This window comes from Mobula hypostoma, chromosome 14, assembly GCF_963921235.1.
Source record: "Mobula hypostoma chromosome 14, sMobHyp1.1, whole genome shotgun sequence".
In the NCBI taxonomy this organism is placed as follows: domain Eukaryota; kingdom Metazoa; phylum Chordata; class Chondrichthyes; order Myliobatiformes; family Myliobatidae; genus Mobula; species Mobula hypostoma.
In genome coordinates, this window is record NC_086110.1 from 65,750,336 (window position 1) to 65,775,285 (window position 24,950).

At 42.9% G+C, this 24,950-nt stretch overlaps 1 protein-coding gene across 2 annotated transcripts in view; it reads right to left on the reverse strand.

Moving 5' to 3' along the window:
- Nucleotides 1-3,358: 3,358 nt before the first annotated feature.
- LOC134356336 (hypoxanthine-guanine phosphoribosyltransferase-like) overlaps nt 3,359-24,950 on the reverse strand; it is a 91,304-nt gene continuing 69,712 nt past the window's right edge. For both annotated transcript variants that reach the window (XM_063067225.1, XM_063067226.1), the window contains exons 5-10: nt 24,168-24,185; nt 22,171-22,253; nt 19,736-19,782; nt 16,878-16,954; nt 12,790-12,911; nt 3,359-11,553 (exon numbers count right to left, since the gene is read on the reverse strand). In XM_063067225.1, the coding sequence (XP_062923295.1) occupies nt 11,541-11,553; nt 12,790-12,911; nt 16,878-16,954; nt 19,736-19,782; nt 22,171-22,253; nt 24,168-24,185 (360 nt within the window). In that variant the 3' untranslated portion in view covers nt 3,359-11,540. The remainder of the gene's footprint in view (nt 11,554-12,789; nt 12,912-16,877; nt 16,955-19,735; nt 19,783-22,170; nt 22,254-24,167; nt 24,186-24,950) is intronic.

Sequence of the window (24,950 nt, forward strand, 5' to 3'; positions counted from 1 at the left end):
GAGACACTTGTTAAAACTTTGGTCATGTTGTAGATGTTGAATTGATTGACATGGCTCCAATGAAGTAGGATTAAATGGTGCTATATGCCTGTCCTAATATGCAAATTCAGCTCTGGCAGACTGGGCGGATGAGACCAACAATGAGATCCAGTGGCTTGGAGGGTGGCACTGCAATGCTCCGCGAAGAGCGAAGGGACGACCATGACCTCTTTTGTGCCAGATGTCATGGCCATCCACGACAACCAAGGAAGACTCCAGTTTGTGATGCTGGTTCATACCATTGGACCTGGACCTCTGAGGTCGAGAGAGGGGAACTGCCCCAGTGCCACTTTAAAAGCTCTCCCACACGGGTTTCCTGTCATCATCAGACAACCACCATACATATAAGCACATGTTCTTAGAAAGGCACATAAATATATACAGAATAGAGGAACATGGAGCATGTGCAGACAGAATGGAAGATACTTCATTACCAAAAATTAGTTCGGCACACCTTGGGCCAGTGGGTCTGATCCCAAGCAGTACTGCTCTACGTACAATGTATGTTGACAGAACTGCTTGATGTTCCAAATACCAGTTGTTTCATTGAATCCATCTGGCAAGGGATCAGGCTATTTGACTCATCAAACTCAACACTGGATCTTTCAATAGTCAATACCATTCTCATGCTCCAAATAATCTGCTGGAGGAACTCAGCAAATTGGGAAGCATTTTTGGGAGGGAAGGAATGATCTAAACCCTGCATCAATACCATTCCTCTAATGTTTTCCTTTCAAAGCCTTGAAAAAGACTTAAAAAAGGTGAAAGCCTTAATGGTATCTCCTTAGAGGTGAAAAGATCCCGAGCGGAGGAAAACCGGAGCTGGGATTTCAAGAAGAGGAGGAGGGTTGAAGATGGAGAAAGGGTCATCAATGCAGGGTGAGATGCCTTAATGGTTTTTCTGTAGATAGATATGAATGCACATACGAAACAGCGAATCTGTTTCCATCCAGGGGGTCAGTGTGGACATGGTGGAGGATTACAAATACCTGGGGATACGTATTGACAATAGACTGGATGGGTCAAAGAACACTGGGGCTGTCTACAAGAAGGGTCAGAGCCGTCCCTATTTCCTGAGGTCCTTTAACATCTGCCGGACGATGCTGAGGATGTTCTACGAGTCTGTGGTGGCCAGTGCTATCATGTTTGCTGTTGTGTGCTGGGGCAGCAGTCTGAGGGTAGCAGACACCAATAGGATCAACAAACTTATTCGTAAGGCCAGTGATGTTGTAGGGATGGAACTGGACTCTCTCACGGTGGTGTCTGAAAAGAGGATGCTGTCTAAGTTGTATGCCATCTTGGTCAATGTCTCCCATCCACTACATAATGTACTGGGTGGGCACAGGAGTACATTCAGCCAGAGACTCATTCCTTCGAGATGCAGCACAGAGCGTCATAGGAAGTCATTCCTGCCTGTGGCCATCAAACTTTACAACTCCTCCCTTGGAGGGTCAGACATCCTGTGCCAATAGGCTGGTCCTGGACTTATTTCATAATTTACTGGCATAATTTACATATTACTATTTAACTATTTATGGTTCTATAACTATTTATTATTTATGGTGCAACTGTAATGAAAACCAGTCTCCCCCGGGATCAATAAAGTATGACTATGACTATGACTTTGAACAACCAATTGAGTTAATGCGGAAAGTCTGGTACAGGCAGATAAATACTGACAACTACCATCTCAAGACAGAGAAACAGAGTCTGTTTCATGGCTGCCTTTGCTGCCCTGTTGCTGGGGTTTCGGGCAGCAAATGTTAAACTCATTAGCATCCCTCAGCAGTACAGTACTCAGCCTCAAGATGTTGGATACAAAAAGGGGAGCGGACAAGCTGGAAAGCTGTGTTCGGTGATAATGCATGTCTGTTTATAAAGGCACAAAACATTATATCAGAGTGATTAGGAGCAGCACACAAAAGAACATCTTTCCCCCTTCCTTTCCAGTCCTGACGAAGGGTCTCGGCCTGAAACATCAGCTCTTTATTTCTCTCCATAGATGCTGCCTGACCTGCTGAGTTCCTCCAATTATTTTGTGAGAGTTTCTCTGGATTTCCAACATCTGCAGAATCTATTGATTTTATAAAAAGTAAAACTGTTATTTCACTGTTCACCATAATCCATGTAGAGACTCCCAATTCATGGCTTGTAGCCGATCGGTAAGGACCAAGGATCAACTTTATTCACCAAAGGCGCATCAGGAATTTACTGTGGTGTGTTGGTCAGGGTGTGATATGCAACAAAAATCAACAACATCCAACAATTATGAAGTATAAAGAATTATATAAAAATGAAGGATAATATAAAAATTAAAAACAAAACTAATAGAGGTGAAAGGATGGTTATAAAAAGTACAAACAAAACAAACAATAGCATGTACTCACAGTGTAAACAGCAATATAAAACGTGGTTTAAAGCGTCTACAGTGCAGAGACGGGTAATAGAGGAGAGAGGGGCGTCTAACTAGAATGGTTGAGATGGTAAGATGGCGGCACATTCGAACGCTGCGGCCTCTTGGAGACCAATCAAAGGTGTCCTTTTCTTTGTTAAACGTATTTTTTTATGATCGTAAGATTATACTGGACTCCAAGACCTATGGTACAGCAGGTCTACCTCATCAACGAGTTGCTCATGGTTTGTAGTAGTCGGACAGTGGTTCAGAGGAGCTGATCTGGGTGCAGACAGTGCTGCTACTTGGAGGCATCGGAGTTGGTGTGTGAAGGTGGCATGCAGTGAAATTGTGAGTAACTGTCTTGGACATTTCTCTTGTGATTGCCAAGACCCTGTTGGACATTGATTTCTGCTTGCTTCCTTGTTTGGTGGTGAGACGGGCGGCGAGGCACCAGCATAGCCTCGGTTGTAGTGAGGACTAAGCCTCGAGCTGTGGGATTGCCTGATGCTACAATCCAGGAGAGGAGACTAGCGTGACGTCTGTGCTTGGTTGGGGCTGGCCTCTCCCATTGGTGCTTCACTCCACTGGTGGAATGGCCGCCTGGACCATCAGTAACCATCAATTTGCCGGATTTGTGATTGAGGGTCTTGGACTAAAAATGTCTTTTCTTGCGTGACTGCTTTGATTTTCCTTTCTTGCTATTTTGAATGCATGTGTATGTTTTTTCACCTTAGCCCCAGAGGAATACTGTCACGTTCATCTGTATCTATATATGGTGGAACGATAATTAAGCTGGGGGAAGAAACTTTTAAGATGGCACAAAGTTTTGGTTTGAATTCTTTTGCAGTGCTTTCCAGATGGGAGCTTTTGGAAAAGATCCTTTGCAGAGTGGGTAGTTAATAACAAGCAAACATTGTCAAGGCATTTATTTTTTCTTGTTGCATTATTTTATTGCAGATGCATTCATTTCAGTTCATTCCAAATTAAAAATAGAATACATTATTAATCCACGATTATAGACTGACTTCAAAATAGCATATACACCATCAAAAATATACATGCGAGGTACACCATAAGGGCGTTTCTGCATTACATTCATAATTTGAATGCTTGGAGTGCAAAATTCTCTGCTTGTGGTGTCTTGGGTCTGAGCGTAGAGGCATTTGACCAGCGTGAATACATGCAGCGGCTGTAGACGGTGAACATGTGTGTTACACCCTCAACAAATGGGTATAAATAGAAGCCAAAGTAACCAAACAAAACAAGTTGAGGGGCCAGAACAGTGTAGAATTTCCATCCTGGTAGGAGAAGGGAGGAGCAACTGTGTAATGACGACATATCCCATTCATTTGCAGGATTAAGACTCGCGTTTCCTTTCATTCCCCTGTCAGGGACACACTGAGTACTTTATGAACTGCTCTGGGGATCCTGACAGCAAATTTGCAAGATCCTACAAACATGAAGTTGGTGGTTGACCAAATGATCCAACTTTAATGATACTGAAGAATGAATACTGGATAAATCCCTGACACTTCCTCCCTAAGACGGCACCTCCAACTCCTCAGTACACAAAGGATTTTGTACTTGAGACGTGAACCTCAAAAACAGGCAAACAGAGTTTAGGTTTCTGCTGAACGTGAGAGTGTGAAATCCAAGACTTCCTCTAAAAATCTGACTCTACCTGCTCCCTCATATCTCCACCATGCTTGCCAATCTAATCTGCATTTTCCGCCCTCCCGCTGGTGGATCCACTCAAGAAGGGAGAACCAGATGCACCCTTGGGATCCAGTGTGCTGGGAACTCCCCTGAGGAATGGTGCTCTGGGTGGAAGGGTCACTTTACTACCAGGCAGTTTGGAGATGGCACCAGGAGGGACCTTACGATTGAGGATGAAGTGTACTCATTTGTACTCATTTACAACACAGACTAATATGGTCTGGTGAGTGCTTAATGCCAGCTGAGTTCATACAACGAGCTGTGCTGTGATTGGTGCCATGCCAAGTGTAGACAGAGTCCATGGAAGGCAGAGGGTGGATCTCAGGACTTCATGGAAACCAGCCTCCGTCTCCACGCTCCCTGCCAGCATAATCCAACACCCCACCCGTCCTGGACACTCTCTGTTCTGTGCCCCCTCCTCCACCATTGGGCAGAAGATACAAAAACCCCTGAAAGCATGTTCCACCAGGCTCGAGGACAACTTCTACCACACTGTCACAAGACTATTGGATGATTCCCTAAAGGGATAAGATAGACTCTTGACCTCACAATCCACTTCGTTATGGTCCTTGCACTTTATTATCTGCCAGCACTGCACGTTCTCTGTACCTGTAACACTATTCTGCATTCTGTTGTTGTTTTCCCTGGCACTGTAACTCAGGATGTGCCACAATAACAATCCCTTCACCAATGGTCAGCAGGTGTAACCCGAGCAACTGGAGCCCCTGCACGATAACTGGACATGGCGCAGTCAGGCGGATCTAACCAACCCATGCAATGTCCAGACTGTGATGAATTCAAGCCAGCAAGTATAATATGCTCAGCTGGAATTCCTGGATTGTGCTTCATTCAAAACCAGCAGATCTGACACAGCCAGCTAGATCCCACCTCCCCAGAATGTAATTGGACTCTGCCCCAGAAGGTCATCTGGATCCCCTGGGCCGTAATTGGCTTGTGGCAACACAGAGGAACTAACCCTCAGCAAAGCTGCAGATCACTTCACATCCTGCCTCACCTTCTGTCCTGAAGAAGGTGTCTTGGCCTGAAATGTCAACTGTTCATTTCCATAAATGCTGCCTGACCTGCTGAGTTCCTCCAGCAATTTTTGCGTGTTGCTTAGGATTTCCAGCTTCTGCAGACCCTCTTGTGTTTATGCTTTATCTTCTGCTGCATTTGAGTTGATCTGTGATATACGACAAGCCTATTGTCTGTCACTGTTTTTCACCATGACCATCTGGGACAGAGGTTCTGAAAATGGGGTCTACAGACACTTTACTTAATGGTTTGGTCCATGGCATAGAAAGGGTTGGGAACTCCTGATCTAGGACATCTTCAAAAGGATCTCCTCAAGTTTGCAGCATTCATCACTAGGGGCTCTCGCCATCCAGGAAATACCCTTTTCTGATTACCCATCGAGGAGAAGGTACAGAAGCCCGAAGGCCCACACTCAACATTTTAGGTTTCCAGCATCTGCATGTTTTCTCTTGTTTGTGATTAGGTACAACTTCTTCCCCTCTGCCATCAGATTTTCTGAAGAGTCCACGACAATGCCTCATTATCTATCGTTGGCATTATTCAATTTTTTTCTAACCTAAAAGTAATTTTTATGTCTTGTACTGTGTTAATGCCACAAAACAACAAATTTCATGATAGATCAATGATAATGAACCTGATTCTCAATTTTATTCCCGAAAGGAGCAGAAACCACAAGGCAGGCCTATTCCCGTCTACTTTTTCATTAAGACACAGTAGAGTATAAAACAGCAATAGGCCCTCTGGCCTACCATATCCATGCCAACCTTTTTGCCTAGCTACACTACACCTATTTGCCCACATTAGGACCATATCGGCCTATACTTTGCCTATTAAGTATTTGTCCAAGCACCTCCTAAAACATTGTAATTGTATCTGGTCCCACCACCTCCTTTGGCAGCACGATCTAGATACTAACCACACTCTGTGTGTGTAAATCTTACCCCTCTGATCCCATTTAAAACTCGCTCCACACATTTTAAACCTGAACCCTCATTGTTGATCCACCTTACCACGGGGGGAAAAAAAATCTGAGTATCTATAAACACGAGGAAGTCTGCAGATGCTGGAAATCCAGATCAACACACACAAAATGCTGGAGGAACTCAGCAAGTCAGGCAGCATCTACGAAAAGAATAAATAAGCAATGTTTCAGACCAAGACCCTTCTTCAGGGCTGAATATCTATGAAATTTAGTACTGAGCCAAGTCCAAGGTGTGTGTGTATATATATATATATATATATATATATATATATATATATACATATATAGCTAGGGTGCCTAAGACTTTTGCACAGTACGGTAGTAATTTTGTGTTTCACTGAACTGCTGCTGCCAAAAAAACATTCATGACATACGTGAGTGATGATAAATCTGATTCTGAAGAGGGAAAGGGAGAGGGGAGGGAGTGGGAAGTACCAGAGAAAGATTCTGTAATGATTAATAAACCAATTGTTTGGAATCAAATGGCCTTGCCTGGTGTCTCACGTCCGGGTGTCTATATCCGTGCCATCCCCCATCTCTTGGCATTCCTTTCCTCTCACCTGCCCCATACCCTTCCCTTGGCACTCCACCCCTGCCACTCCCAACAACCTTTGCTCCCACCAGATTTACTAATTCGCACTCCGCTTCACGTTGACAAATACAGTACTGTGCAAAAGTCATTTTCACACAAGCTAAATACATGTGCCAAGGCTTCTGCACAGCTCTGTATGTTTCCATATGCTTATATAATTCTATCAATATCTGAATCAGGTTTAATATCACTGGCATACATCATGAAATTTGTTAACTTTGCGGCAACAGTACAATAAACAAAATACTTAAATTAGGATAAGTACTGCAAAAACAGAAATTAATAAAAAGAAATGGGTGAGCTAGTGTTCATGGGTTCAATGTCCATTCAGAAATTGGATGGCAGAGGGAAGGAGGGGTTCCTGAATCACTGAGTGTGTGCCTTTAGGCGTCTGTACCTCCTTCCTGATGGTAACAATGAGAAGAGGGCATGGCCTGGGTGGTGGGGGTCCCTGATGATGGAAGCCACTTTTCTCAGGCACTGATCCTTGAAGATGTCTTCGATGCTATGGGAGCTAGTACCCTTAATGAAACTGACTAATTTTACAACTCCCTGCGGCTTACTTCAATCCTGTGCAATCGCACCCCCCCCCAATACAAGTTCTATCAGAAGATTCTTCATTACTACCACCAACAGGTTGTACAGGATGTACAGGAGCCTGAAAACACATACTCAATTTTTTATGAGCAGCTTCTTCCCTCCGCATTTCTGAATAGTTCATAAACCCATGAATACCACATTACCATTCTGTTCTCTTTTTGCAGTATTTATACATCTTCTACATTTTATATTTTAATGCATTGCACTGTACTTCTGCCACAAAACTAATTTCACAACATGTGTCTGCAATAGTAAACCGGATTCTAATTCACTCTATGGAAAACAAGCCAAACCAAAGCCATCTCTCCCAATAACTAAGGTCCTTCAGTGAAAGGAATGTGCTGGTGAATCTCCTCTGCACTCTCTCCATGGTAACTGCATCCTTTTTGTAGTATGGCAACCAGAATTGCACACCAAGTAGAGCTTAGCCGGTGTTTTCTGAAGATGCAACATAATGCCCCAACTTATATATTCTACGTCACCCTATAAAGAGAAGCGTGACATGTACCTTCTTCATGATCCTGTACAGAACAATGGGCTGGGCATCCTAGATCTTTTGATTCCCTCCTTACTTCTTTATGCTCATCACTGTTGCCTCTAAGCTGCGTGGGTGCGCTCTCGTGCAATAACTGAAATGCTCCCATGCACATAGCCTTTGTTGCCATCTAGCTGGAATTGGACACAGCTAGAAAAAAATGCTTGAAATGTGAAAGATTTTCTTTGCTGTATTTCAATACACGCTTCAATTAATAAAATCCAAATTATGCGATTTTTCAATTTTCATTCTAAATATTCTTAGTATGCATATTACAAAAAAAAGCCATTTAACATGCCTCACAGTTTTCAGACCGTGTAAGAATTTCCTGCTCAAAGCAATGGCTGGTCTGCGCAGCTATATATATTAAAAAAATGAGAAGGAATGCTGGTGCTGCTGTTGTTTCCCAAGGAAGAAGAGTGAGAAACCCACATCAGTTTTGATTTTGTTCATTGGCATGGCATCAAAGCAGGAACAAGATTTAACTTGGCACATATACAGTCCAGAAACAGGCCCTTCCCAATGATCTCATCTCCCCCCCGCCCCACCAATTATATAGATTTTATTTTTTATTTTCTCTACATACTCATCATGCAGAGAATTGTGAACTCAGCCAGCTCCATCATTGGCACAGCCTCCCCACCATCGTGAACATCTTCAAATGGCAATGACTGCATTCCTTGGAACATAGAAGATTGAACGGAGATTTTATAGAGGTATACAAAATTATGAAGGGTATAGATAGGCTAAATGCAAGCAGGGTTTTTCTACTGAAGTTGAATGGTCATGGGTTAAGACCATAAGACGAAGGAGCAGAATTAGGCCAGTTTGCCCTTTGAGTTGACTCTGACATTTCATTTTGGCTTATCCATTTTTCCCTCACAGCCCCAATCTCCTGCATGCTCTCTATATCCCTTCATGCCCTTACTAATCAAGAATCTATCAACCTCTGCCTTAAATATACCCAATGACTTGGCCTCCACAACTGTGTGTGGCAATGAATTCCACAGATTCACCACTCTCTGGCTAAAGAAATTCCTTCTCATCTCCATTCTAAAAGTACACACCTCTATTCTGAGAATGTGTCCTCTGGACTTAGAGTGGATATGAAGAGGATGTCTCCGATGGTAGGAGAGTGTATCAAGGCCTTTCACCATTTGATAGGTTTCAATGAAGTCAACCTTCATTCTTCTGAATTCCAGTGAATACAGGCCCAGAGCCATTAAACGCTCTTCATATGACAAGCTGTTCAAGCCGGGAATCATGTTTGTGAACCTCCTTTGAACCCTCTCTGGTATCAGCACATCCTTTCTAAGATAAGGGGATCAAACCTGCTCACAATACACAAGGTGCAGCCTCACCAGTGCTTTATAAAGTCTCAACATTACATCCTTGCTTTTATATTCTAGTCCTCTTGAAATGAATGCTAACATTGTATTTGCCTTCCTCACCACAAACTAAACCTGCAAATTAACCTTTAGGGAATCCTGCAGAAGAATTCCAAGTCCCTTTAGCCTCAGTTTTTTTTTCTATTTTCATTCCATTTTTAAAAAAGTCAGCCTTTTCCTTTTTTCTACCAAAGAGCATGGCCATACACTTCCCGATACTGTATTCTATCTGCCACTCATTTGCCCATTCTCCTAATCTGTTTAAGACCTTCTGTAGCTCCTCTGCTTCCTCAAAACTACCTGCCCCTCCACCTATCTTCGTATTGTCAGCAAACATTGAACCAAAGCCATCAATTCCATCATCCAAATCATTAACATATAACAAAAAAAAAGAATCAGTCCCAACACAGACCCCTGTGGAACACCATCAGTCACTGGCAGCCAGCCAGAAAAGGCTCCCTTTATTCCCGCTCTTTGCCTCCTGCCAGTCAGCCACAGCTTTATCCTTGCTAGAATCTAATACCATGGGCTCATAGATTGTTAAACTGCCTCATGTGTGAAACCTTGTAAAAGGCCTTCTGAAAACCCAGAATATATATCAACCAATTCTCCTTTGTCTATCTTGCTTGTTATTTCTTCAAAGAATTCCAATAGATTTGTCAGGCAAGATTTTCCCTTGAGGGAACCATGCTGACTTCTGCCTATTTTATTGTGTGCCTCCTAGTACCCTGAGACCTCACCCTTATCAATTGACTCCAACAATTTCCCAACCACAGAGGTCAGACTAACTGGCCTATAATTTCCTTTCTTCTCCCTCTCTCCCTTCTGGAACAATGGAGTAACATCTGCAATTTTCAGTCTTCCGGAACCACTCCTGACTCCAGTGATTCTTAAAAGATCATTACTAATGCCTCCACAATCTCTTCAGCCATCTTTTAGAACCCTGGGGTGTACACCATCTGTTTATGGGTGAAAGGTGAAAAGATTACTGGGCACATGAGGGGAAACTTCTTCGCTCAGCGGGTTGTGCAGGTGTGGAACAAGCTGCCAGCACAAGTGGTGCATGTGAGCTCAATTTCTACCTTTAAGTTTGGATAGGTACATGGATGGCAGGGATGTGGAGGGTTGTGGTCCCAGTGCAGGTGAATGGGAGTAGGCAGTTTAAATGTTTCAGCACGGACTAGATGATCAGGAGGGTCTGTTTCTGTGCTGTACTTTTCTCTGACTCTATGACCTAAAGAGGCAGCATCCATAGTTAAGGAACCTTGCCACCCAGGGTACGCCCTCTTGTCACCTCTACCATCAGGGAGAAGGTCTGAAGACATACATTCAACATCCTAGGAACAGTTGCTTCCCCTCTACCCTCAGATTTCATGAGTCTATGAAGCTCTACCTCATCACCATTTTTGATCTCTTTTTCCCACTTCTAATTTTATATATAAATTCCTTATTATAATTTATAGTATATTTTACATATTACACTGTACTGCTGCTGCAAAACAACACATTCAACAACAGAAGTCTGTGATAATAAACCTGATTTTGATTCAATTCCCCCCCCCCATCACCTACATGCAATTGACAACAGCTTTTTCTCTGGGATGCAGGAGGAAGGTGGAACACACAAAGGAAACCCACCCAGGCACAGGGAGGACGTGCAAATTCCACATGGGCAGCTGCTAAGACCAGGATTGAACCCTGGTCTCTGGCAGAACTGAGGCAACGGAATTACCAGTGCCACTCCACCCAGGCATCAAGCAGGCAGGACATGTCCATCAGAAGAACCCAGATCGCCTTCCAAGGAGTGCCTGTGCCTTACCTGTGGGCGCTACAGTATGTCGAAAGTCACCGTGGAGACCACAGCCCTCGAACTGTGTGAGCTGTGTCCCGTGAAGGGCACTTTTGCCTTCAGAAAGCTTGACACCCCTGCGCCCCTGCACAAGCAAAGTATTTGAATACAAAAATATTTTTTGCTCTCACCACTTTCAGAAGGGCTGAAGTAAAATATTACCGGATGCTTGAAATATAAAATTTTAAGCCATTTCCATCAAACACAATACAAAAATAGTGAAATAATCTGAATAATTTCCAGATATGTACATTTCCATATGGAGTCTTTTCTCCCCACATTCTGTTGCTTACAAGTAAATTGAGATGATAATGATATTTAGGAATCTACTGTGCTCAGCTCTCCGGGATATTGTGAGGGAATCCGTCCTTTCTTCAGACCTTGTATTTCTGCCTGCCTTTATCGCTGATCACACAAATGTGCTACATAGAAAAGATAAAATGAAATAAATTCAATGACTGTGGCATTGTTTATTTTCGTCAAGTTAAATTGTACTTTAACATGTTCAGTGGAAGTCTACTCATAAAATCATCATCATTATGTGCCCTGTCGTATCTCTTTTGACCATGGTTGTCCTTAGCAAATTTTTCTATAGAAGTGGTTTGCCATTGCCTTCTTCTGGGCAGTGTCTTTGCAAGACAGGTGACCCCAGTCATTATCAATACTCTTCAGAGATTGTCTGCCTGACGTCACTGGTCGCATAACCAGGAATTGGGATGTGCACCAGCTGCTCATACGACCATCCACCACCTGTCTCTTCAGGCAGATGGGACTCATCAGCGGTGTTTGGCAGCTCAGGTTGGAGAAGGAAATCTGATCTCAAACTTGTTACCTTGTGGCTATACCCGCTCATGGGGAAACCTTTGGAAGAGCGCCCCCCCACCACCTGCGGGAAAAAAATTGGGAGCTGGAGTCCCTATGACAATCCTACATTGAGTTCAACGCTGACTGGCAACTCCTGTGACACCACTGGTGCCAATTTGTATCGATCTATGCTGTCCTTTGGCTCCATCAACTACATAGAGGGGGGGCTGGCTACATGGGCAGCAGCTTGCTCTCCATATCGTACCGCTCTGGCTTGCGCAACATCCATGGTCGACCACAACCAACAGAGAGCCTCAAGAGTCACTCACAGCACATAGTTATGATCCAGCACATACAGTCACAAAATAATACCAGTCGTACAAGTCCCACAGTGGAACCAATTGTGTGTGGTCCAGGATGAGAGTGCGTCATGTCGTATATCTCACATGGCTGGGTCAAGCCAACTTGGTTGTTTTTTCATTCTATACTCCAACTTTAGAATTCAGACCAATGTGATAATTCATAAAAGTAGTTAACTTATTTCCAAATAGTTAGCTTGTGGAGAGAAAAATATATTAGTGAATACACAAGAGACAACAGATGCTGGAATATGGGCCAAAACACAAACTGATTGACGAAAGATTAGCGTCATTAAATTATCACTTATTCACAGGAATATCTCACATGAACATTCAAACATACAGTGAAGTGTATTATTTTGCGTCAAATCAAATCAGTGAGGATTGTGGCAGCCCACAAACATCGCCGTACTTCCTGTGCCAACATAGCATATCCACAACTCACTAACCCTAAACATACATCTTTGGAATGGGAGAAGAAACCCATGCAGTTACCGGGAGCATGCACAAGCTCTTTGCAGGCAGCGCTGGGAATTGCACCTCAATCGGTGATCACTGGCACTGTAAACTGATAAGCTACCATGTCGCCCTAGGGTACTCAGTGAATCAGGCAGCATCTGTGGAGGAAAATGAACAGGTGATGTATTAGGGACTGAAGGGTTCAGATTAAGAGTATCCACACAATACATTGACTGTTCGTTTCCCTCCATTGATGCTGCCTCGCCTGTCTTGAGTTCCTCCAAAAGTGTAGTCAAGGTGGCATTAATGTCCCTGAATACAACCCTGGTCGGAATTGAGCCCAGATCCTATGCCACAGCTATTGACAGGAAACACTTCACTTCCCATTCCCATTTTGACATATCCATCCATGGCTGCCTCTACTGTCGCGACAAGCACACTCAGGTTGGAGGAGCAACTCCTTATATTCTGTTTGGGTAGCCTCCATCCTGATGGCATGAACATCAATTTCTCAAACTTCCGGCAATGCCCCCCCGCCCACCTTCTCTATTTCCCATCCCCTTTCCCCTCTCTCACCTTATCTCCTTGCCTGCCCATCGCCTCCCTCTGGTGCTCCTCCCCCTTTTTCTTTCTTCCATGGTCTTCTGTCCTCCCCTATTAGATTCCCCTTCTCCAACCCTGTATCTCACTCAACAATCAACTTCCCAGCTCTTTACTTCGCCCTCCCACCCCCCGTTTCACCTATCACCTTGTGTTTCTTCCTCCCCTCCTCCCACCTTCTAACTCTGACTCCTCATCTTTTTTTCCCTCCACTCCTGCTGAAGGGTCTCAGCCCAAAATGTCAACTGTACTCTTTTCCATAGATGCTGCCTGGCCTGCTGAGTTCCTCCAGCATCTTCTGTGTGTGTTGCTCACACTTCACTATACCCCTTTTCACCTACGTCAGTCCTGTTTACGGAATCAAAGAATTAAATTTAGCTGGTAATCATGGATACTTCTCCCACTCAGCATCACCCTCACTTGTGGGATGGACCATTTCAGCAACCCAAGTGGATACTCTAGAATTCTCTTCGATGCTGGGAATGACTTTGGTTGCTAACATAAACAACTCATTTCACTGTATGTTTTGATGTACGTGTCTGAATCTTAATCTGAACATACTTCTTCTGTGCTTCCACAATTCTATGGCCCTTTCCTGGAATGAGGGTGTGAAGTTGTGTCGGAGGTTACATCTTTTGCATTAGATACTAATGTTTCAAAACTTCTCCGAGGACCGTCACCTTGTCATGGTGGAGAGGTTTTGGAGTTCCAGAGATCGATGTTGTCCAGAGTTGTCCGTCTGGAGCTTAGCTCCATGCGGGGTCACCCATGGTAGTAAGGTCAAGAGAGAAGTTCTACACAAAGAGAAATCGAACCAAGACCTCAAGGTGAAGCTGGCAGAAGATGATGACACATCACAACGGCAGCAGTAAGGTGTCCCCAGATGACGTTCATTGCATTCTACTGGACCCTGATCCTGATCTGTCAAGGACCATACAGTGGCTGCCTGTGCATTAGCCTGCCCATGTTAAACAAGTCAAGCACAGGTAATTATCATTAAGGAATTGACACTAATGTTTCAAAGAACTGCAACTGTAAGCTTTCCTTATGAATCGCTATCAGCTGAAAATGTCTAGTAAACAATAGTAATGTTTAAGAGGCACATCAGCACAAAAATGTGGGATATAGATTATGTTCAGGCAGATGTGCAATTTAGTTTGGCATCAACACTGTGGGCTGAAGTGTCTGCTTCTGTGATTTACTGTTTCATGTTCCTTTCTCCCAACGACGTTTACATGGAGCTCAGTCTATGTAAACTGGCTGCTACTTTTCCTATCTTACATCAGAGAAGTGACCATGTTTCAGAAGTGGAGGATGGTCCCCAGGGTCTGATCATAACCTGAACAGTTTGCTGGGCAGAAATGCAGCCGAAGTTTCTGGTGCGGAGAAGATGCGACATCAGCTGACAAATCCATCCCATTAGTTGCTCAAACAACTGGTCATATGTACAGCCTCTACCGAGTCTTCATAAGTTGGAAGGAAGCTGTATGTCAGCAGTGTCAAGAGATTCCTTAGGCTATTTGGAGGTTGTGAAAAATGGCAATATAGAACATAGATCAGTACAGGCCCTTCAGCCATGATATTGTGCCAACCTTTTAACCTGTTCCAAGACCAACATAACTCTTCCATTTCATATAGCCCTCAATTTTCTCTCATCCATATATCTATCTAACAGTCTCTTGAATGTCTATAATGTACCTGCCTCTACCACTACCCCTGCCAGTGTGTTCCACACTCCCGTCACTGTGTAAAAAAATCCCTCCTCTGACGTCCTCCCTATACTTTCCTCCAATCACCTTATGTCTCCTTATTTTAGCCATTTCTGCCCTGGGAAAAAGGCACTGGCTATCCATTTACTCTATGCCCTTTATCATCTGATAGATCTCCATCGCCACCTCCTTCACTCCAAAGAGAAAAGCTGTAGTTTGCTCATTCTATCCTCACAAGACATGCTCTCTAATCCAGTCAGCATCCTGATAAATCTCCTTTGCACCTTCCCTAAAGCTTCCACATCCTTCCTGTAATGAGGCAATGAATTCCTATAGAAACAATTCTTTTATTAATGCTTAAATGGTTCAATTTAATATCAAAATGTTTACAGTATACAACCTGAAATTCTTACTCTTAACACAATCAGATTGCATCCTTTCAGGTGGGCTTATTTTAAATAGGTAGATGCTTGTCAACAGGTAGTGTACAGGATGTACAGGTAGTTGAACTGAATGAATGTTACCTTGCACTGGAGAATCTAGACCAAATGAGACAAGGGATCGGTGACAAAGATGGGAAGAAATTAGACTCTCAATCTTTTAAACTATCTATTATCAGATGCTGGTGAATTTTTGCAACTCTCTATTGCACATCAGCTAGGATTTTAATGAATGGTCTGTACGAGTCTGGAGTTCAAAGTCCATAATCAGTGAGTCCCAGAGTCAGTGCTGAAGATCAAAACCTAAAGGTTGTCCTGTCCATGTATGTGAGCTGGAGCGTGGGTGCGAGGGAGAAACAGGGAATGTTTTGCTGATGTCGTGCTGCTGAACATGGTGGGCATGCTATGTTGGTGCAGGAATGTGTGGTGACACTTGTGGGCTGCCCCCAGCACATCCTTAGGTTGTATTAGTTGCTTACACAAATGTTGCATTTTGCTGCATGTTTATATGTCCAATCGATTGCTGGATGCATGCATGAATGGATAAATAATTCTGAGCAGGTAATGTAGTCCATCGCTGGTTGCATTTCAAATATCTGATGTGCATTCCCAAAAGTCTGTGGAAGGACCAAGTACCTTCAAAGCTAAAATCGTAAGACTTCTGAACACTAATAATTGAGAGGCATAGGATTAGGCACGAAACAGAGTCCAGATGAAGGGTCTCTATCTTTAATGCTGTCATTTCCCTTTGGAGCTGGAGTGCAAGCTTAATGGCAGGATTCTTCACAGTGAGGTGGATCAGATGGATCCTGACATTCAAGTCCATGGATCCCTCAAAGTTGTCACGTAGCTTAATGGCTAAAAAGGATTATGGGGTCTGTTGGCCTTCAATAGTCAATAGGGGACTGAGATCAAGAGTAGTGAGGTAATCTCCAGCACTATAAAACAAGTTTAAACCACACTTGGAGTATTGCTTTAATTTCTGGTGACCTCATTAAAGTAAGGATATGGAAGCTCTAGAGAGGGTACAGAGGAGGTTTACCAGGGTGCTGTCAGGATGAGGAAAGATTAAGTGAGATTAATAACAATCTGGTAGTTTCATGGTCTCACTACTAACACCAGCCAGGTTTTCCTTTAGAAATATTGATCATTAATGAGGATCGGTTAATAAAATGACTTCTCTGTCTGAGATAAGGCCATAACCATAGGACATAGGAGGAGAATTAGGCCATTTCGCCCATCGAGTCTGCTCCACCAATCTATCATGGCTGATTTATTATCCCCTTCAGCCCCATTCTCCTGCCTTCTCCCTTTCAAGAATGTAACCAACTTGTAAAAGACAGCTGAAATGAAATGGGTAGCATTGGACACTTACATTCAAATCCCGAAAATGTTCATTGTAATCCAAGGCGTATCCCACCACAAATTTATCTGGAATTTCAAATCCTACAACTGTAATAGAAGGAAAATTAGCACAGCGTCTACTGGTGCACTTCTTATCACAAAGTAGGTCTTTCTTCAAATATACTCAGTCTGTTTGGACTCCAGACTTTTAACCATATTTTATTCTACCATCTTCCCACCACAGTATCCAGCTGCTGGAGGGGTGGAATATAATGAGCGATGGGAACCTCTTTCAATTGGCAGAGGGGTTCAGACTTATTGGAAAATCAAGTCAAGTTTATTGTCATTTAAATATATACATGTATATTATCAAATGAGACAATGTTTCTCTGAAGCAAGGTATAAAGCACAGTAGTATTTATAACACACAATAACTTAGGCAAGTAGAGGCAAGATCTACAGATGAATTACACATAAATAAAGTGCATAAATTAAATAAATAGGATAAAGATGACACAAGGGAAAAGTACTTTTCTGCCACACAGCTAGCTAGCAGTTGTGATCTAGAAAACACATTCCGAAAGGTCAATTAAAATGGTTTCAGTCATTGTTTCATTATGGAATTCAACAAAGATTTGATGGAGAAAATATTCCAGGATTATGGGAAAAGAAATGTGGAATGAGTTTAACTGGGGAGTTCTTAAACAAAAAGTGCAATGAGCTTAATGGTCATTCGGCCCATCGATGTTGTATAATCTTGCATATTAGAGACATTTGAAACTAGAGGGAGAAAAAGAGGTTTACATAGAACTGTAAAGCACTTAGCCTTCTGAGTTGTGCCCAATGACACCTAACTAATCTGATTCTTTCCTACATGTTGACTGTTTTCCTCTCTTCTCTGCATATTCTCGTCCCTATTTAAGGCTCTCTTAAACGCCCTAAGCTACTTGCTTTTACCACAACCTCTGGAGGCACATTCCAGGCAGCCACCACCATGTAAAATAAAACTTCCTTCGTATCCTTTGTATTTTTCCCCTCTCACAAATGTTATTTAGTATTACATACTTCAGTCCTGGGAAAAATATTTTGGCTGTCTGTCTATATTCCGCATAATTCTATAAATTTAAATCAAACTCTCTTCTCAGCCTCTGCTACTGCAGACAAAACAGTCCCAGCTTGTCCAGCCTCTCTTCAGAGAGCATGTCCTCCAAACTAGTAAGGGTTAGTAAGTTATGAACATGCGCTGTTGGAGCTGGATAGGCTGCCTCCAGCATATCCTCAGACGGTGGATGCAGGGCATCTGCAGAGTATCTTGTGTTTACGATTATCCTCAGACCGTGTTGGTCGTTGATGCAAACGGCGTTTTTCACTGTTGTTTCAATATACATATGACAAATAAAACTAATCTTTATCTTTAAAAGCAGGCAACATCCCGGTAAACCTCCTCTGCACCCTCTCCAAAGCCTCCACGTCCTTCCTGTAATGAGGCAACCAGAAATGAATGCAATACTCTAAAATGTGGCCAAACCAGTGTTTTTAGAAGCTACAATTTATCTACCCTGCTCTTGAACTCAGTGCCTTGATTAATGAAAGCAAGGACACCATATGCTTTATCACCCCATCAGCCGATGCAGCCAATTTGAGGGAGCCAGGTCTCTGGACCCTAAGATCCCTCTGTCCATCAATGTGGTTAAGGATCCTACCATTAACTATGTACTCCCATTTTAAACTGGATCTCCCATAGTGCAGCACCCTACACTTGTCCAGATTAAACTTCAACTGCCACTTCTCGACCCATATCTCTAACTGATGTATATCACACCATATCCACAATATCATCAGTCTTTGTATCATCTGCAAACTTACTCACCCATCTTACACATTTTCATCCAAGGCTTAGAGGGGCTCTGAGAGAGATTTTTTTCATTCACAAGGTGGTTACAGTCTGAGTTGAATGCCTAGCACAGCAAACTGCCAACTCTTACAACTTGTTATTAGGTTGATTACTTGAATCATCAAGGTATGGTCCCCAACTTTAACACTACAATTATTAATACACCTCCCCCCCCCCGGGTGCTCAGGATTCCCTCACGTTCCAAAGGGGCGCTGGCTGATTGGTTGTGATAAATTATCCTAAGTGTAGGTGATTAGCTTGTGAACTGAGATGGAGTTCATGGGCTGGTGAGAGAGACTAGGTTACAAGGAGAAAGGAAAAGGGATTGCTGACAGTCACAATAGAATCAATGGGCTAAATGGACTCCTTCTACACAGCAAATAGGAGAATGAGAATTTAAACCAAATTAAAAAGGGACAGATAACTGAGCCAATGAAACCCATTGGTAATGGTTGCAAAAATGTCAGCGGAGCCAACTTTGCATCAAGTCACCACTCTTTGCACTTTGAACTTTTACCTTTTTGACCATACTGCCTTGTGGGACTTTAGCAGAAGCCTTGCCTCTTCACAGCTATTCCAGATCTTCAGCAGGCTAGGTCCCAAACTCTACAACACCCTTTTCTGAGCATCACTGCCCCTTTAATGCTCTCACCTCTTACAAGATGTTCCCTAAACTCAACTGTTTATTATAACATCTCTCTTCGGCAGCCATTATAATTATGATACAAGTGCCAGCTTGCTAGAATGTTCTATGCCCATCTTTGAGTACAAATGGGAAAAAAGCAAGAGGCCCAAGGGGAATCCAGAATGTTAGCTGGCCCCAAGTCTCATTTCTCCAAAAAGAATAATGTAGTTGTCTCAGCTCCAGGCTAAGTTAGACCTGTGAATGATGTTCCTGACTCGCACCCACTGGGTGTCACTGGTGGCATTAAAAGGGAAACTAGTACTACACTGCATCTCAGGTGTTATCCCAATGAAGAAACTGCAGTACTTACAGTCCGGTCTGTATCCTGAGCTCTGAGGAGTTCTTTTCAACAATAAGCTGTGAACAGGTTAAAATGAAAGCCATTTAACTTTTGAAATGTGCAAATAAAGTAATATTGAAAACTCAAAGGTTAAAATTGATGGACTGATCTTCTGGGGAGCATATCTGAGAAACACTGAGGAGAAGCCATTTTCACTGCTTAGGGAGTCACGCGGATGAGTTAGGCAGGTTGAAAATTACAGTTAGGCCTCTCGGGAGTGAAATACCATCAATAAAGTTCTGCAAATGCTCAGCAGGTCAGGCAGCATCAGTGAAGAGAGAATCTTTTGGGCCAGAAGTCTTATCAGAACTGGGAAAGAAAGACAAAAGACAGTTTTAAAATTGAAAAGTTGACTTGAGGGATGGATAGGATGAAGGGAATATCTGCAATAGTGTGAGGCCACGGTTGCCGTGGGGATGATCTGCAGAGGTCATTCGAGCAAATGAGTGCAGTTAGAGAGTGACAAAGAAGTGTGACGCATTGCTGGAAGTAAAAGATACCCAGCTGGGCAAGCTGTACCAAAGGAGTGAGGGGGAAAAAATAAAACCCAACATCATAGTTAGATGATTTACATCAGAAGTAGCCAGTTTGTATACAAACGGAGAGAGCAGCCTAGCTGAAGTTGGAGAATTTATAAGGCTACAACATGGCCACGTGGAAGGGAAAGTGTTGTTCATCAAGTTTGTACTGGGACTTGGCATAACAGGGAAGTGGGATGGAGACTTAAAGGAATGCAGTTGGGAAATACTTCCACAAATCTTGGAACTTTGAAGTTCCCATTAGCCATTGGCCTGGCAGCATATGTTGTGGTGTATCTAATTTTGTAAAATATTGCTTGAAATCCGAACAGCTCCAAGTAACACTTTAACTCTTTGTGAACCCACGTCTCAAGGTGTCTGTACAAGTTAAACACTGTGGGTTTGTTAAATGTTTGCTGATAGTGGCTGGAGTCTGTTTTTGGCTTCAGGCACCAGTGCCATGAGAACTAAAAATCTTTCTCTGTGTGTCTCGCTTTGCTTGTGGATTGAAACTCTTTATTGAGGCACCTTTCGTTTGGTTCTTTGCACTTCACCTAGACAAAGGAATCGCAAGCAATCGGTGCCTAGGATGGATCCAGGGTGGATCTGAATTTCCAAGTGTTGGAATTCAGAATTCCCCCAACAACAGCGACAATCAAGTCTCCTGACAACAGCAACAATCAAGTGGAGACTACGAATCATGAGCCGGAAACCTTTGCAACTTGCTATATAGTATTTAGTGTGGTTTATTTGTGCGTTCTGTTTTATGATAATAAATTAGGCTCAAGTTACTTTTATGTGGTTGTAGGCTTATTACCATATCTCCTGGAAACTTCCAATTGCTTGGGTCTTTTGGGTCTGATCAATCAAGCTCAATTCACAGTATCTCCAATTTTAGGCCAGAATTTGTTAATCAAAGACAGGCGTGCGAGATCTGATCATAAATCAGCCCTGAGGTCAAGCCTATGGAAATAGGATCAGGTGTGGATTACTCACATATACAGCAGAGAGTTTCACACAAAGGCACTGCTGATCATATGTCATCTTCCTCCTATATCCCCAAGCACCTTATGGACCACATAGAGTACAAGATTTTGGCCTCCTTACCTAAGCAAAAATAAGCATTGGAGATAGTCCAGGGAGGCTTATGGAGTTCATTCCTGGAATGAAGGAGTTGTGAGAATGTTTGGGCAGTGTGTGTCTGTAATTTTGCTTTTACCCATAGTGTGGTGGATGTTTGGAATGCACTCAAGGCTGGTGGTAGAGGGAGATACGTTAGGCACATTTCAGAGACTCTTAGATAGAAACACGGATAATAGAAAAATAGAAGACCACTTGGGAGGGAGAAGGGTTAAATTGATCTTATAGTAGATTAAAAGGTTGACAACATCATAGGCTGAAGGACTTGCACTGTTCTGTAATGTTCTATATACTCTTTGGAATTTAGAACTGCGAGAGATGATCTTATTGAAACATGCAAGGAGGATTGACAGGGTAGATCCCGAGAAAGTGTTTTCCTGGTAAGGGAATCTCAAAGTGTTGGGGCCTAGTCATTGTAAAAGGGGTCATCTATTTAGTACAAAGGAAAGGATTGCTTTTTCCTTCTCCGAGAGTGTTGAGAATATTTTAAAGTCTCTAACCCACGGAAGGTTACAACTGTTATTGAATATACTCAAAGTCAAGATATGGACTTTTGTCCTAAGAGAGCAAGGCATTTTGTGGAATGAATTGGAAATTGGGGCCGGGGCCAAGGCCAAGATCAAATCAGCCACGTGCATTTTGAATAGTGATGAAGGCTCGAAGAGGCACGTGGCTTTCTCTTGTTTACGTTCTCCATTGTCAGCTAAGCCAAGTCATGCCAGGATGAGTGTTGGATCGTTCCCTTACCTTGCCACTTTGACCATCTGGGGCTTGTGGCTCTCCAGAAGTTTAAGGAGCTTCTTCATCGTTCTCCCAGTTTCCACAATGTCCTGGAGAGGAAACAACATGAGGTAATGGTTTATTCCAAAGTTACACAAGTTTTTTGGCAAGCTGGAGATTATATAAATTAGGGGGTGGGGGGTGGGGGGCAGTGGAATACAGGATATTATTTCAGAAGTCCTAGGTTATTGGTAATATATACTTGTCCCAATTGTCCCTAATCCATTGTAAATTACTCCCTCAGATTTACTCCATTAAATCGTAGCCTTGGTCATAACTTCCTCTCAGGCTCAGAACATTATAACCTCACACTTCACTCCTTTGATAAAGGTCAGTTTCTTCACAAACTGACCACCCACTGATGAGCCAGGTCAGCCATTTACAAAGCCACTACCCCACGCCACGTCCAAGTTTCTTCATGTCACCAGAGCAAGTCAGTGCATCACAGAAAGAAAGGGTAGGAGGAGGGGTACCAGAGGGAGATGCTGGGCTGTGAGGAGAAATGAGGGTGGTGAGAGCAAAAGAGAAGGTGGTGAAAGGGGAATGTGAAAAATAAGAGAAGTCTGTTTTTTTTTCCTGAAATCTTGGAAACCAGTATTTTGGATGTTAGTGTGGGCACAGCATGCATCCTATTCATGCACATTTAGTTCATGCTGCACATCTATTTAAAGTACATAACAACCACCACCTATAGTCATGTAACATCTTCAATATAGCAACAGTTCCCAAGTGGCTTTATGTTATCAGCGATACAAACCAAGTCAGGTCTGAAGGTAGACAAGACACCTGGCTCAGACAGACTACAGCCCAGGGTTCTGAAAGGTTGTGGAGGCTGCTTAAGTTAAGAGCACAAGGTATTACAGGAAAAATACTAGTATGGATAGAGCATTGGCTGATTGGCAGGACACAAAGAGTGGGAATAAAGGGAGCATTTATTGATTAGGTGCTAATGATTAGTGGTGTTCCTAGGGGCTGGGCATTGGGAACACTTCTTTTTATGTTGCATGGCAATGATTTGGCTGATGGAATTGACAGCTTTGTTGCCAAGCTTGCAGACAATACGAAGATAGGTGGAGGGCAAGTCGTCTTGAGGAAGCAGGGAGGCTGCAGAAGGACAGATTAGGAGAATGGGCAAAGAACTGACAGACTGAATACCGTGTAGGGAAGTGTATGGTCATGCATTTTGGTAGAAGGAATAAAAGAGTAGACTATTTTCTAAACGGGGAGAAAATTCAAAAATCCAAGGCGCAAAGGGATTTGGGAGTCCTCATGCAGTATCCCTTAAACATTAATTTGCAGGTTGAGTCAGTGGAGAGGAAGGCAAATGTAATGTTAGCATTCATTTTCAGAAGACTAGAATATAAAAACAAGGATGTAAACCTGGGGTTTATAAGGCTCTGCTGCATCTCTTGGAGTGTTGTGAGCAGCTTTAAGCTCCTTAACCAAGAAAGTCTGTACTGACATTGGACAGGGTTCAAAGGAGGTTCACAAAAATGATTCCGGGAATGAAAGACTCATCATATGAGGAGTGTTTAATGGTCTGGGCCTGTATTTGCTGGAAATTAGAAGAATGGAGGGGCGGGATCTCATTGAAATCTACTGAATGTTGTAAGGTCTAGATAGAGTGGATGTGGGGACAATGTTTCCTATAATGGAAGAGGCTTGGATACGAGGGCGCAACCTCAGAATAGAGGGACATCCATTTAGAAGGGAAATAAAGAGTAATTTCTTTAGCCAGATTTTAGTGAATCTGTAGAATTTGTTGCCACAGGCAGCTGCGGAGACCCAGTTATTGTGTGTATTTAAGGCACAGGTTGATAGATTCTTGATTAGTCAGGGCAAGGTAAGTTTTTCCCCCTCCAAATCCCTAAAGACTTATAAATCATCACATATAAATCTTACAAATAATGCTTCCAATGAAATATTAAACAGTGCTGCAGTAGATTAGAATATAAGCAACTTACTTCAACTATCAAGATGTTCTGCATCATGTGTTAGCAGTTGGGAGAGAGAAAACAAATAAAAATAATTTTAGTTTCATTTCACTTTGCATTAAATATTAAATTACCAGTTTGCACAATTTTGAGAGATAATGGTAAGTGATCTGGGCACAGGCTTTGGGCCTTGATTATGACTTATGATTATGATTATGAGGACACGCAGTCCTCTTTTATTGTCATTTAGTAATGCATGCATTAAGAAATGATAAAAATGTTTTTCCAGAATGATATCATGAAAACACATGACAAACCGACTTAAAAACTAACAAAAATCACTTAATTATAACATACAGTTACAACAGTGCAAAGCAATACCGTAATTTGATAAGAACAGACCATGGCACAGTAAAAGTCTCAGAGTCTCTAAAGTCCCATCATCTCACGCAGATGGTAAACCTCCAGCGCCGCCAACTTGCCGATGCAGCATCCCGGAAGCATCCGACCACAGTCCGACTCCGAATTCGTCCAAAAAACTCCGAGCCTCCGACCACCTATTCGACACTGAGCACCGTCTCTACCGAGCGTTTCAACTCCGGCCCCAGCAACAGGTGATACGCAAAGCCAAGGATTTGGGGCCTTCCCTTCCGGAGATTCTCGATCGCACAGTAGCAGCGGCAGCGAAGCAGGCATTTCAGAAGTTTCTCCAGATGTTCCTCTGCGCTTCATGGCTGTCCCCATCAAACCCAGATTGTGCACAGCACCTCTAGTTACACATATCGATATTCATTCGGAACGGCCGCGCGCGCT